Genomic DNA, 16,319 nt, shown 5'->3' with positions numbered 1-16,319 from the left:
CTAACCGCCCCCGAGAACTAGAGGGGGGTACAGGATTTCCCTTGCTAGTAAAATGAATGTAACTGTAATTATTGATTATAAACAATGTTAAGAGCCCTGAAGTTTTTTGTGGCCAATCCACCCACCCTGCACTGCTTTGTGTTGTGGGGGTGAGATCCACGCAGACACGGGGAGAATGTGCAAATTGCACACAGGCAGTGACCCGGGGCCGGGATCGAATCCAGGTCCTCGGTGCCGTGTGGCACCAATGCTAATCAATGCTCCTCCCTCTGCGACTTAATCCTGAATTTCCTAACCCACAGACCATATAGGCAACACCTCCTCCACGGTCATCCTCAACACCGGTGCCCCACAAGGCTGTGTCCTCAGCCCCCTACTATAATCCTTATACACCTATGACTGTGTGGCTAAATTCCCCTCCAACTCGATTTTCAAATTTGCTGATGACACCACCGTAGTGGGTCGGATCTCAAACAATGACGAGACAGAGCACAGGAATGAGATAGAGAATCTGGTGAACTGGTGCGACGACAATAATCTCACCCTCAATGTCAACAAAACAAAGGAGATTGTCATCGACTTCAGGAAGCGTAGTGGAGAACATGCCCCTGTCTACATCAATGGGAACGAAGTAGAAAGGGTCAAGAGCTTCAAGTTTTTAGGTGTCCAGATCACCAACAGCCTGTCCTGGTCCCCCCATGCTGACACTATAGTTAAGAAAGCCCAACGACTCTACTTTCTCAGAAGACAAAGGAAATTTGGCATGTCAGCTACGACCCTCACCAACTTCTACAGATGCACCATACAAAGCATTCTTTCTGGTTGTATCACAACTTGGTAGGGATCCTGCTCTGCCCAAGACTGCAGGAAACTATAAAAGGTTGTGAATGTAGCCCAATCCATCACGCAAACCAGCCTCCCATCCATTGACTCTGTCTATAATTCCCGTTGCCTCGGAAAGTCAGCCAGCATAATTAAGGACCCCACGCACCCCGGACATACTCTATTCCACCTTCTTCCGTCAGGAAAAAGATACCAAAGTTTGAGGTCACGTACCAACCTCCCTGCTGCCATCAGACTTTTGAATGGACCTACCTCGTATTAAGTTGATCTTTTCTCTACACCTAGTTATGACTGTAACATTATATTCTGCAGTCTCTCCTTCCTTCCCTATGTACGGTATGCATTGTTTGTATAGCATGCCGGAAACAATACTTTTCACCGTATACTAATACATGTGACAATAATAATAAATCAAATCAAATCAAAATGCCACTAAAAATAGTTTTACTCTTAAAAATGTTGGTGGGCTGCGGATATTAGTCTATGATGCCGATAAACTAAGACAGAAGCAGAAGAAAGAAACACAGCTATAGACAACACTGACCAGATAAACTAGTGGTTGAGGGATAAATAATTACGTGGACACCAGGGTGAACTCCCCAGTTGCTCTCATAATAGCGTTGCGGGGTCTTCAACTCCACAGGTGGGCAAGACTTTAATTTCAAGCCTCATTTGAAGGACAGCACCTCTCTCCGAGGGTGTACTGCATTAGAAAGTCAGCCCAGATAATAAGTCATCAGAGGGACTTGAACCCACCAGCTTGAGACACAACAGTAGGTGGAATTTTCTTTGCTCGGCGCTGGGTGGCAATCTGCAATGTGGCATGAGGGACAGTACCTCACTGGAGATGGAGCAGATAGACAGATCAATGTGGATTGTTAATACTTTGAACAGCAATTGCCTCTCCAACCTGATTCTCTCAAGAGACGCCTTCCTTCATGCACAGACGGAGACATGAAGCATTTTAGCAAAATAGCCCCAGACGTTCTTCAAAGAGCGTTTCCTATCGAACGTTGTCTCTTGTAATTTTTTTTTCAGCATTATCAGAAAGCCTTTAACTGGTGAAGATGAAAGTTCCAGCCTCTCTTTTATATGGTCTGTTTATGATTGAGTACGGAAATCTCAACAATGATAAAACATTGCCTGGTGATTGAAAGTCTGTCATTATGACATCCTGATTGCCTTCTTGTTAGTTTGTTTCTTAAAGGGATCCATTCACATAAGGGTGCCACTTCTAAGTTAAATTACAGGGTTGAAATTGACCTGGAATTAGCAAATTGTTCGGGAAAGCTGCTGGCACTTTAATCAAAATATTTAATTATAGAAGGATTCACCCACTTAATTTTGCATATATAGGAATTTTGTTTCAATATATGCACTTTGTATGACATGTAAGAAATTGTTCTTTTATGGAGCCTGCCAGACTTTTCTCTTACTGATGTCCAAATGATCTGTCACATATGCAAATAGAAGAGCTTTGTTCCATAGGCATGAACAAATGACATGCCCATGTCTTCTGAGTGTATTTTCCATTCATTCCCAGCATGTGAGCTAGCAAGATCAACATTTATTGTTCCACCCCTGGTTGTCTTTGAGAAGGTGGTGGTGACCCTTCTTTCTTGAGCCACTGTGCTGTTAGGTAGAGAGTTCCAGTGATGAAGGAACTCCATTGGGTATGACTTGGAAGTGATCATGCTCCCTGTACATGGTGCCCTTGATCGCCAAGGTGGCGAGCTTGCCGGTTTGGAAGGTGCTGCTGACGATGCCTTGGCGCGCTGCTGCAGTGCTTCCTGTAGGTATTATAGCCACTGTGTATCAATGACAGAGGAACTGCTCAGACCGATGTTGTCATGCAGTTCTTCATAAGTAATTCCCAGAGTCAAAATCTTTGGTGGGCTGCAAATGCTTGTCTGGAATATTGGCAACATTGCCTGTTGTGTTGGCGATTAGTGGGAGATTGTGAAGTAGTGGGATATATTTTCTGGTGGAATGAGCCGATTGGAGTTGAAAGCAATTGCTTTGCAGGTCATTCAGTTATACTGGACTCAGGTTTGCTCAAAATGTAAGGTTCTGGAGTCCAGGTTATGGGTTACAAATCGGTACCCATTCACTAATTAAAGGGGGAATCTGGAGCCCGTCTTTCCTTAACACAGGTTTATTCACATAACCCAGAGAACACAGGCACAGACTTCCTTTTGCTTCCCCAACATGGGTGTAAATCAGTTCTTCTATATTCAGAATAATGCCCTTACCTTTCCCCACTTAGTAACAGCTGCTCTCACTTCTAACTAGAGCATGCACTTCATTGTGATGAGTTAGCAACATTAACACTACAGGATAGGTAATGGAACCATCTCCCTTGCATTCAACATTTCCACAGATATTTTTGTTAGGGATGTCGATTTTTTGGGGAAGGCGGGTGAAGAGTTCATTAAGATCTGCACCTTTCAACTTTCATTAAACACAACCAAACACATCATCAAGAGGGCCACCACATTAACTGGCACTGCAATAAATTAAAGAACGTCAATTTTGTATGAGACTCAGGTCAAAATTGCCCTGGTCACCTTTAGACTATTTATACAACATCTCCACTTGATTAATTTTGCAAATCAATGTTTCAACATTATATTTTAATCCCTGATTATTTGTGTCAAGGTTTATATTCAAAACATGTCAGGGTTTAAATCCGACATCCTCCTGGCCTTTTCACAGGCATTAAATGGGGGTAATGAAATGAAATGAAAATCGCTTATTGTCACAAGTAGGCTTCAATTAAGTTACTGTGAAAAGCCCCTAGTCGCCACATTCCGGCGCCTGTTCGGGGAGGCTGTTATGGGAATTGAACCGTGCTGCTGGCCTGCCTTGGTCTGCTTTCAAAGCCAGCGATTTAGCCCTGTGCTAAACAGCCCCTGATGATGACTGCTTCAGCTGAGCGTCAATACAGGAGCCCAAACCACACTGAAATCATCGGGGCCTTAGTTTTTAGATGCCTGCAGGTCTCAATTTACTATGGAAATGAGCAAGACCCAGCCATGGAATCTGCCTACCTGGAGTGCATGGCCGTGACTCTTCTGAGTGTTGACTGGTCTACAAGTGGTCTAACCAACAGTCCTTAAAGAGATTACCACCAAACTAAAGTACGTCTTCATCATACTTGGCTTTAACATGGAGCTGGGGAGGAAAGTGATGCACCATTCCAGCTCTAAAATGTTTCTGCAGGCGCCTCTGGAAATGTGGCAGCTCGTCCTAACTATTAGGATGTGGCCTAAGCACCATGTTATAATGCTTGTTAGGATTCCGGGTTTTGTGCATCCACCAAAAGGATATTACCCAAAAAACAGGCCGACACAAAAAAGGAACGAAACCGGACAGACGACTCGGCATCGATCCAGGCACCGGAAACGACAACGGCAAACTCAAATCTGTCGACCCTGCAAAGTTCTCCGTACTAACATCTGAGGTCTTGTGCCAAATTTGGGAGAGTCTCACAGACTAGTTAAGCAACAGCCTGATATAGTCATACTCACAGAATCATACTTTACAGACAACATGTCCCAGATACCACTATCGCCATTCCTGGGAATGTCCTGTCTCACTGGCAGGACAGACCCAGCAGAGGTGGCGGCACAGTGGTATATAGTCGGGAGGGAGTCGCCCTGGGAGTCCTCAACATCGGCTCTGGACTCAATGAAATCTCATGGTTTCAGGTTAAACATGGGCAAGGAAACCTCCTGCTGATTATCACATACTGTCCACCATCAACTGATGAATCCTCCATGTTGAACACCACTTGGAGGAAGCACAGAAGGTAGCAAGGGTGCAGAATGTGCTCTGGGTGGGGGACTTCAATGTCCATCACCTAGAGTGGCTCAGTAGTACCACCACAGACCGAGCTGGCCAGGTCCCAATGGACATAGCTGTTAGACTGGGACTGCAGCAGGTGGTGAGGGAACCAACAAGAGGGAAAAACATACCCGACCTCATCCTCACCAATCTACCTGCTGCAGATGCATCTGTCCATGACAGTATCAGTAAAAATGACCGCCGCACAGTCCTTGTGGAGACAAAGTCCCGTCTTCACATTGAGGATACCCTCCATCATGTTGTATGGCACTACCACCGTGCTAAATGGAACAGACTTCGAACAGATCTAGCAACTCAAGACTGGACATCCATGAGGGCGCTGTGGGCCATCAGCAGCAGCAGAATTGTACTCAGCCACAATCTGTAACTTCATGGCCCGGCATATCCCCCACTCTACCATTACCATCAAGCTAGGGGATCAGCCCTGGTTCAATGAAGAGTGCAGGAGAGCATGCCAGGAGCAACACCAGGCATACCGAAAAATGAGGTGTCAACCTGGTGAAGCGACAACACAGGACTACTTGTGGGCCAAGCAGCATTAGCAGTAAGTAATAGACAGAGATAAGCGATTCCACAATAAACGCATCAGATTTAAGCTCTGAAGTCCTGCCACATCCAGCTGTGAATAAAACAACTCACTGGAGGAGGAGGCTCCACAAATATCCCCATCCTCAATGATGGAGGAGCCAGCACATTTGTGCAAAAGGCAAGGGTGAGGCACTCGCAACAATCTTCAGCCAGAAGCGCCGAGTGGATGATCAATTACTGCCCTATCAGTGTACTCTCTATCATCAACAAAGAGATGGAAGGAGTCATCAATATGCTATCAAAGTGGCATTTACTCAGCAATAACCTGCTTCCGGAGGCTCAATTTCAGTTCTGCCAGGTTCACTCAGCTCTTGACCTCATTACAGCCTTGGTTCAAACAAAGAACAAAGAACAAAGAAAATTACAGCACAGGAACAGGCCCTTCGGCCCTCCCAGCCTGCGCCGATCCAGATGCTTTATCTAAACCTGTCACCTATTTTCCAAGGATCTACTTCCCTCCGTTCCCCGCCCGTCCATATATCTGTCTAGATGCATCTTAAAAAATGCTATCGTGCCCGCCTCTACCACCTCCGCTGGCAAGGCGTTCCAGGCACCCGCCACCCTCTGTGTAAAAAACTTTCCACGCACATCTCCCTTAAACTTTCCCCTCTCACCATAAAATCGTGACCCCTTGTAATTGGCACCCCCACTCTTGGAAAAAGCTTGTTGCTATCCACCCTGTCCATACCTCTCATAATTTTGTAGACCTCAATCAGGTCCCCCCTCAACCTCCGTCTTTCCAACGAAAACAATCCTAATCTACTCAACCTTTCTTCATAGCTAGCACCCTCCATACCAGGCAACATCCTGGTGAACATCCTCTGCACCCTCTCTAAAGCATCCACATCCTTCTGGTAATGTAGCGACCAGAACTGCATGCAGTATTCCAAATGTGGCCTAACCAAAGCCCTATACAACTGTAACATGACCTGCCGACTCTTGTACTCAATACCCCGTCTGATGAAGGCAAGCATGCTGTATGCCTTCTTGACCACTCTATTGACCTGCGTTGCCACCTTCAGGGTACAATGGACCTGAACTCCCAGATCTCTCTGTACGCTCTTGAATTAGATCTTCCAAAATGCATCACCTCGCATTTGCCTGGATTGAACTCCATCTGCCATTTCTCTGCCCAACTCTCCAATCTATCTATATTTTGCTGTATTCTCTGACAGTCCTCCTCACTATCTGCAACTCCACCAATCAAACATGGACAAAATAACTGAATGCCAGAGGTTAAGTGAGGTTAAGTGAGAGTGACTGCCCTTGACATCAAGGCAGCATTTGACCGAGTATGGCATCAAGGATCCCTAGCAAAACTGGAATTAATGGGAATCACGGGGGGAACTCTCTGCTGGTTGGAGTCATATCTAGCACAAAGGAAGATGGTTGTGACGGTTGAAGGTCAATCATCTCAGCTCCCGGGCATCACTTCAGCTACTTCATCAATGACTTCCTTTCCATCAGAAGAGGGGATGTTTGCGGATGATTGCACAATGTTCAGGACCATCCACGACTCCTCAGATAATGAAGCAGTCGATGTCCACATGCAGCAAGACCTGGACAACATGCGGGCTTGGGCTGACAAGTTGCAAGTTACATTTGCACCCCACAGGTGCCAGGCATTGACCATCTCCGAAAGAGAGGATCTAACGACCACTCCTTGACATTCCACTGCATTACCATTGCTGAATCCCCACAATCAACTCCTGGGGGTTACCATTGATCAGAAACTGAACTGGACTAACCATATTCATACTGTGGCTACCTGGGCAGGTCAAAGGCTAGGAATCCTATGGCAAGTAACTCACCTCCTGACCCCCCCCCCAAGCCTGTCCTTTGTCGTGTTGGGTGTTCTGCTGCACAAATGATCGAACACGGCTGTAGATGGTACAACTCTGTTTTATTGCCTTAACAACGGTTACAACTAACTGCTGGCTTGGGTACGTGCTTCACCAGCTAATCTGTGGACCCAGCCTTATCACTATCTAAATGAGGCACTCACAGCACATGGACTATGTCTGAGTGGCACACTGTGAGCTCTGTGCTCTGAGCTATCTCCTGGTAGAATGAGCGGGAACTGTGGTGTTCCCTGTTTTATAGTGCATGTGCTCTCATTGGTGATTGGCTGTGATGTTGTGTGTGTGTGTTGGTTGGTCCAACTACCTGTCCATCAGTGTGTGTGTGATTGCACCATGATATGCTGATGTGGATATCATGACACTAACCATATTCATACTGTCGCTACCACGGTAGGTCAAAGGCTAGGAATCCTATGGCAAGTAACTCACCTCCTGACACCCCCCCCCCCCCTCCACCCCCCAAAGCCTGTCTGCCACCTACAAGGAACAAGTCAGGAGTGCAATGGAATACTCTCCACTTGCCTGGATGAATGCAGCTCCAACAACACTCAAGAAGCTCGACATCATCCAGGACAAAGCAGCCCGCTTGATTGCTCCCCCTTCCACAAACATTCAAACCCCCCACCACCGACGAACTGTGGCAGCCGTGTGTACCATCTACAAGATGCACTGCAGTAACTCGCCAAGGTTTCTTAGACAGCACCTTCCAAACCCATGACCAATACCCTCTAGAAGGCAAGAGCAGCAGATACTTGGGAACCACACCACCTGGAGGTCCCCCTCCAAGTCACTCACCACCCTGACTTGGAAATATATCGCCGTTCCTTCACTGTCATAGATCAAAATCCTGGAATGCCGTCCACAACAGCACAGTGGGTGTACCTACACCTGAAGGACTGCAGCGGTTCAAGAAGGCAACTCACCATCACTTTGTGAAGGGCAACAAGGGATGGGCAATAAATGCTGACCAACCAGCGACGCCCACATCCCGTAAATGAATTTAAAAATCACACTTAGCCCCTGTGGACTTTCCATGATTTCTGGAAAATCTCTGATTAAAAGCCCAATAAAAATTGCATTTAAACTTTGGCTAATGCTCACGTATTTACTACAGTACTCGTTAAGTCTGTAAAGCATTTTGCTACTGATGTGCGAAATCAGAAACTGTCAAAATATGTCTTAGTGTCGGGGCAGCAGGGTGGCACAGTGGTTAGCACTGTTGCCTCACAGATCCATGGACTGGGTTCAATCCTGGTCTTGGGTTACTGTCTGTGTGGAGTTTGCACTTTCTCCCTGTGTTTGTGCGGATTTCCTCCAGGTGCTCCAGTTTGGCCATGAAAAAATTGCTCCTTTGCATCCAGGGATGTACAGGTTAGGTGGGTTACAGTGGGTAGGACGGGGGATGGGCCTCTTCTGCTGCACTGTATTGATTCTATGATTCTGGGATTCTATGTACCACAGATTAGAGAATATAAACTGAGGGAATGCTGTATTGTCGGATGTACTGTCTTTCGGATGTGACGTCAAAATGAGGGCCTGTCTGTCCTCTAAAGAGGATGTAAAAAAATAATCTCCTGCTCCTACTCTGAAGAAGGACAAGGGAGTGTTCCCTTGTCTCCAGACCAATATTTATCAACTAAAGTGCCAGTATGCTGAATGCAAAATGACTGCCAAAAGTAACTGATGGGCTGTAAAGTACGCGGGTCTGTCCCAATGTTGTGATCAGATGCTAATTAAATTTGTAAATTCTTTTGTTATTTGTGTCGAAAGTAGTCGTATACCAAATGAGATATTGAACTGTTCCCCACCTCTATATTATTACATGCCCTTGTGTCCATGACACCAATATTGTGTGAAAAACCTGCATGCTTTTGACAATTTGGGGGTACAATTTTTTTATGACTTATTGTTAAAAAAACTATTGGCCTTATAAATATTTAAAAGCAACCTGTATCTCAGGTGTTAAATTATTAAGTCGCGATTGAATTATTGATGCAACCATAAACTACTGTCATTTTCTTTAACCCTTCTTTGCAAAGGATTTCAGAAAATGTCATTATTTTTAACTGGAATGGGCTGGCCACCTCGATCCCAGTTGGCAAATGACGGGTGAGACTCCTTAAAGAGAATGCTGTTCGTATTGAACATTAGCAGTTAGGATGCTGAGTTTCACAGCAGAATGCCGATAACGATCTATGTTTTTTAAAATAAATAACCTGACTTTATAAATAAAACACGATGAACTGCATATTAAAGAAATGTTTATCATCTTCCACGCTCTGACAGCACTTGTCACTTCCCCTTACAGTGTGCACAGATCATTTTGTATTGTCCATTAAAAAAGAAAACATTTATTTTTATAGCTCTTGTCTTTCCATTTATTTGCCTGCCATCTGCCAGGGTGGGATCATTAAAAGCATGTTGAAAGCGTGTTATCTAAAAGCATGTGTAAGTTCCAATCCAGCAACAGGATTTTTCTTTCCCCAGGTATTAATGCTAATTTCCCTTCATCCTCTGAACCTACAAACAATTAGAGGAATACAACTGTCGGAATCTGAATTTCAGTCGCACAGCCTGTGCCTGTAATTGTTTCCTTAAATACCGAACAGTGAAGGAGAACAGTAACAGGATTTAATTGAAAGTGGCACTTGATGCTTATTTGATATCTTTCTCTCTTGTATTTATTCTCACCAGCAGCCTCTGCTACATGCAGTCATTCTGACCAGGACATGATGTACGTACAATACATCGTGCATGGGGTAAATTTTAATCTAAGCTGGCAGGCGGACAGCCCGCAGGATCAGGCGAGAGGTTGAATTTTTCAGTCTGCTTGATCACTTCACTGGGATAAAATTGACCAGCAATCCACCCCATTCTATCTGTTTCCCAACAAGTAACTTTGATTAAAAATTCTCCCAAAGGAAGGGGCTGCTCAGTCTGAGTCTTCACACATCCTTCCATTTTCATCGCACCAACATAGGCAGCAAGGATTTTCCAGCCCCCCCCCCCACCCCACCCCACACCCATTCCCCCCCACTGTGGCGGGTTATCCCACGGCGGATGTGGTGAGCCATCGGCCACTGGCGGGATCTTCAAGCCCCACTGAAATCTACGGGCTCTTACATGACATTACCCAACCCTCCTGCCAACGTGTAAGGGGGGGGGGGTCAACTTTGGCAGTGCTGGAAGGTCCTGCTGGCAAAAAGGCTGGAAATTCCCACTGTAGATCTCTGGAATATCACTCAATCAACATCACAAATCAGATTATTTGGTCACTATCCCATTGTTGTTTGAGGGAACTTGCAAATTCACTGCCATGTTTCCTACATTATCAACATGACTACACTTCAAAAGGACTTCATTAGCTGCCAAGTGCTTTGGGACAGTTCTATGGTTGTGAAAGACTCTTTTGTAAAAGCTAGACAATCCATTGCTCTCTAAACCTCTCCACCTCTCTCCTCTTTTACGATGGTTCTTAAAACCGATTCCACCTGTCCTAATATCTCCTTAGATGGCTCAGTGTCAAATTATGTCTGATAAAGCTCCTGGGAAGTGCTTGGGATGTTTTACTTTGATATAGGTGCTATATAATGCAAGTTACTGTTGCTTGAGACTTTTGTTTGATCGACCTGGGGAAATATCCCAGGGTTGCTTTTCAAGGTAAGGCGTTTGGTTCAGTGTCTTGCCTGACATGAGCAGAAATCCTGAATAGTGTGACCACAAAATTTCAAACTTAAAATGTTGTTTGAACATTTGAAATGTAGGTCAGACAAAATGTAGGTCAGACAACGCTGGGGTGATGGGTGAACAGGACACAAGCTTGCCACGCTCCCATTGATTTTGTCTACACCTCCCGATGCCTTAGGTAGCAAGACAGCATTGTCAGAGACCCCTCACACCCAGGTTTTGCCCTCTTCCAGACTCTTCCATTAGGCAGAAGGTACAGAAGTCTGAAGATCCGCACATCCAGACATAGGACAGCTTCTTCCCCACAGCTACTAGACTCCTCAACGACTCCCCCTCAGACTGATCTGTTCCCTGTAGGAACACTATTTACGATGGCCTATGCTATTCTTGCTCATGTATTACTTGTTTGGCCCTTGTCTCGCACAAACCAATCACTATTTGTTGATGTACGATTTGTCAATGTACTCTATCGATTATTCTTTTGTCTACTATGTACATACTGTGTACGTTCCCTTGGCTGCAGAAAAATACTTTTCACTGTACTTCGGTACATGCGACAATAAATATCAATCAATCAATCAATGTAAGTAAAGACACAGGCAGCAGAGTTTTGAATAGCCTCAAAGTTATGGAGGGTAGAACGTGAGAGGCCAGGAAGCAACAAAGGTATGAATGAGCAGGGGGTGTTATTTGGGGTTGGGGGGGGCGGTGTTGGGGGAGGCGGAAGGGGGTGCTATTGGTAACACCCTCACGCACGCCCCCATGGTAACACAGTGTTTAGCAATGTTGCTTCACAGTGCCAGGGTCCCAGGTTCGATTCCCGGCTAGGGTCACTGTCTGTGCGGAGTTTGCACGTTCTCCCCATGTCTGCGTGGGTTTCCCCCGGGTGCTATGGTTTCCTCACACAAGTCCCGAAAGATGTGCTTGTTAGGTGAATTGGACATTCTGAATTCTCTCTCTGTGTACCCGAACAGCGCGACTCAGGGCTTTTCACAGTAACTTTGTTGCAGTGTTAATGTAAGCCTACTTGTGACAATAGAGATTATTAGTATTATTATTATTATTATTATTGGTGGGGGAATTGGGCCAGGTTATGATGGTGAACATAGGCAGTCTTAGTGATAGCAGGAAACATGTGTTTGGAAAACGTCTTGGAGTTAAATATGACGCCGGGGTGTATACGATCTGCTTCAGCCTTGGACAAATGCCAAGACAGTGATTAGAGTTCGTAGCTAGGGAATGGTGACAAAAGGGACTAGAAAGCAATAGATTCAGTCTTCCGCACATTCAATTGAAGGCGATTTTTGCTCATCCAGTACTGGATGTCAGATCAGCAGTGTGATAATTGAGTGGAAGAGTTGAGAGAGATGGTGTTTAGGTCGTCTGTATACATGTGAAAACTAACACTGCATGTTTGGCTGATCACGAGGGGCAGCTTATAGATGAGAAATAAGAAGAGGCCAAGGACAGATCATTGGGAGGCACCAGAGAAAATAGTGTGGGAACGGGAAGAGAAGACATTGCAAGTGACACCCTGCCTGCAACTAAAAGAAAGAAAAAGAAAAGACATGCATTTACAAAGTGCTTTTGATGATCGTCGATGTATCAAAACATTTTGCAGCCAATTAGATCCTTTTGAAATGTCATTACTGTTGTAATGTAGGAAACGCAACAGTCAATTTGCGAACTCACACTGGAAGCAGTGTGAAGACGACCAGGCAACCTGTCTTCCTGATGTTGATTGAGGAATAAACGTTGACTCCCCAACACTCGAAATAGTGTCGTGGGATATTTTACATCCACCCAAGCAGGCTGTTGGGCTCTCCTTTCCATGTCTCATCTGAAAAATGGCTCCTCCAACAGTGCAGCACCACACTCGAGTGCCCGCCCAGATTTATGTGCTCAAGCCTTCGAGTGGGACTTGATCCAGAGACCAACACAGCCACGACTGGCATTAGAAAGATGGTTAAGAATGGAACCAGACGAGTGCACACCCACCCAACTGGACGACAGCGGAGAGACGTCTGAGGAGGATGGTGTGGTTGACCATGTCAAAGGTTGCAGACTGAGAAGGATGAAGAGGGAACGCTTACTTTATCACAGAGACTTTTATCGTGATCTTGATGAGAGCTGTTTTGGAATCGTGGCGGCGAAAGCTGATTGGAGGGATTCAAAACTGGGCCGGAATTTCCGATCGTCGGGATTCATTTTCCTGCTAGCAGCGCACCACCACCAGCGGGTTTCCCGGCAGTGTTGGGTGATTTCAATGGGAAATCCCATTGAGGGAGGATAGAATGTCGCCCCCAGCGAACGCCGCGTGGTCGAGCAGGCAGCTTGTATTAGAAGAACAGAAACCATGGCTTCCCTTTGCATTCCGGGATGATCCTGCAGTTCTGGTCAACAGGAGCTAGAATCTAATCGTTTATTATGCAGTGTAACCAGATCTGGCAGTGAATGGCTGAACCTAAATCTGGCATTTTTGCTCAAGTCTGTTTCACTGAGACTTAAGAAAGCGGAGATGAGGGCTGTACCGGGGGGAAGGTCAGGGTGTGAGAGAGAGAGAGAGAAAAATATTTTATTGAAGACTACAGTTACGTCGATTGTGTTGAGAGGGAAGCCTTGGCCCAACTCCCTTAGCAGTTTTGGACAAACATTAGAGTCTCCAGTTAGCATTTCAAAATTGTTCATAATGTTTAATGCAGCATTACTTAACTTAACATCTTAGCAAAGAACCTCTGAGGACTGCGATTCAGCACGTGCTTGTCATTTCTATGGGGTTTCTTTGAATTTTGTGCTGAAATGATATGTTGTAATAAGACACTGAAACTATCAACAATAAGTTATGTGACATTGTACAAACACAGACCTGTTTGTAGAATTGGTTTCTTGTGGCCTAAGCGATGGAAAAAAATGTAGCGCAAAAAATTTAAACTTGATTGTATATTAGGAGAAACTGGTTACAATTTCCCAACTATCGTACAACAATGTTTTTGTGTAATTGTACGTCTTTTCTACACACCATTTGTGCCTTGGCTTCAAATTAAATAGGACCATGAAGGTTGCTGGACTGTTTAGAAATCAAACTGGTTTGCTAATGGCCTTCAGTGAAGACAACCTGCTGTCCTTACCTGGTTTAGTTTAACCATGGCCCTGATCTCAGAGATGATGGTTGACCCTTAGTTCCCACTTAGGCCCTAGCAAGGCGCTCAGTCACCAGGGCAACAAGGGATGGACCCTCAATGCAGCCTCGACATTGCTGCCCACATCCCGAGAAATATTAAACAAGTTAAAAAATATATATGAAGGCGCAAACTGTTTTATTCTTCAAGCCGTCACTTCGTTAAAGTGCAGCTAAAAGGAGGGAGAAGAAATTGTTTCCATTCTAAGTGCTTGCGAGAAAACTGCTGCATCTTTGAATCAGACACCGCCTATTTTGTTTATAAGTGGGCACATCTCATTTTACAGGTACACGAGAAAACTTCATTGGAAAGTCTCGCCCAGCATCTGACAGAGAAGCGACCAGATGACGGGAAGTTCGGACATGCAATGATGGATTTTAGCGTGGGTGGAGAATCAGATGGTTTGTACCCTTTTCTTAATATGGTTTGATTCAATCTAAGGACACTATCACTTCAGTTTACAAAGCTCTTGCCTGAAAGATGCTGACCTTATGCTGCGGGCTTTCTGTCACCATGGAAAATATGGTTTTCTAGAAATGTATAGTGAGATTCCTCCCATCAGGTATGATGGCAAAATTGCTGTTTAAAGGGGGTGTTTTAAACCTTCATTACACATCCGGATACATCAGTGCCAAGGAGAAGAAATTAGATCTAGACAGTTAAAAAAAACATAACTACAGCTTCTTGCTGCAGTACAGATTTACAGACGAACAGCTTTACGTAGGTAAAGTGGAAATGAAAAAAAAAGCATTCTGCATCTTTTATTTATTGAACTGAAAACAAATTATAATTGCTCAGCAGTTATTGAGATTTGCAGAAACCAATTAGCAGCATAGCGATGGCCAGAATGTAGACTCTGTGACTTGAGATAGATTTCAACAGGAGGTGAAAAGTACCTTTGCCCTTTAGATGTAATACCCCCCGATCATAAGACAACTGCAGAACATGACCAGAATTAATCAGGGACTCAGCTCTAAATGGATATTGTAGGAAATTGAATAGTTTTGCACAGGCTATGAAATCAAACGTGGACAACATAGAAGAAGTACATCTGAGAAAAGAGATAAGTGAAACTAAGACCCTCTCAGGAAAGGAGTTACAGCTACCAGGAGAGGATGAACAGGCTACGTCACTTTACTCTTCATAGAATCCCTACAGTGCAGAAGGAGGCCATTTGGCCCATTGAGTCTGCACCGACCCTCCGAAAGAACACCCTACCTAGGTCTACTCCCACCCCCCCATTCCTGTAACCCCACAGATTGATCATGTCCAATCCACTTAACCTGCACATCTTTGGACTGTGGGAGGAAATCTGCGCACCCAGAAGAAACCCACGCAGACACGAGGAGAACGAGCAAACTCCACACAGCCCAAGGGTGTAATTTAACCTAGGGCCCTGGCTTTGTGAGGCAGCAGTGCTAACCACTGTGCTACCATGCCGCCCCTTCTTCAAAACAGAATGCAGATCTAATAGAGATGTTTAAAATTCTGAAATGCTTTGATAGGCTGGACACAGGGGAGAGTTTCCTCTTATAGAACATCATAAAATCCCTACCAGTGTAGAAGGAGGCCATTCAGCCCATCGAGTCTGCAACAACCCTTCAAAAGAGCACTCCAGCTAGGCCCAATCCCCATAACACCACCGAGGGCAATTTATCATGGTCAATCCACCTAACTTGCACATCTTTGAACGGTAGGAGGAAACTGGAGCACCCGGAGGAAACCCACGCAGACACTGGGAGAAAGCTTCTCTTGTGGAGAGGAGCATAACTGGAGACCATCAATGTCAGGTAGCTTGCAAGAAATCCAACAGAGAATTCAGAAAAAACGTCTTCACCCAGAACGCGGTGAGAGTGTGGAATGTACTCCCATAGAGAATGGTTGAGCTGAATAGTACAGATTTATTTAATAGTGAGCTGGCTAAAGGTGAAGGGAAATGAGGGTTCTGTGAATAGAATTAGATGAGGAAGAATAGGGGAGGCTCAAGTGCAGCATAAACCGGTTGGGTCAAATGACCTGCTTCTGGCCTCTACATTCTAAGTAATTCGATGTGAGATGTAGAATTAGGGGAAGAATTGGAAATCATTAAAGTGATGTGTACGGTGCATGACTGAAGAAGGGGGAAACGGTCAACATCACCTTCACTGGTTAACTACCATCAAAGCTGAGTTGATTGACCCTTATACCTATTCACGGTAGGAGCTTGAACTGTGACGTTGTGTTTGGGATTAGCCATTGACTTGTTCTGTACTGCAGCACCATTACTTGCAGGCTGCAGGTGTTAGTGGCCAAT

At 45.1% G+C, this 16,319-nt stretch overlaps 1 protein-coding gene across 9 annotated transcripts in view; it reads left to right on the top strand.

The window, feature by feature from the left end:
* sox5 (SRY-box transcription factor 5) overlaps positions 1 to 16,319 on the top strand; it is a 516,307-nt gene that overhangs the window by 480,128 nt on the left and 19,860 nt on the right. For all 9 annotated transcript variants that reach the window (XM_072471812.1, XM_072471809.1, XM_072471813.1 and 6 more), the window contains one exon: positions 14,313 to 14,427. In XM_072471812.1, coding sequence (XP_072327913.1) covers positions 14,313 to 14,427 — 115 coding nt within the window. The remainder of the gene's footprint in view (positions 1 to 14,312; positions 14,428 to 16,319) is intronic.

This window comes from Scyliorhinus torazame, chromosome 13 (genome assembly GCF_047496885.1).
Source record: "Scyliorhinus torazame isolate Kashiwa2021f chromosome 13, sScyTor2.1, whole genome shotgun sequence".
Taxonomy (NCBI): domain Eukaryota; kingdom Metazoa; phylum Chordata; class Chondrichthyes; order Carcharhiniformes; family Scyliorhinidae; genus Scyliorhinus; species Scyliorhinus torazame.
This window is presented reverse-complemented; position numbering and strand designations above follow the sequence as displayed.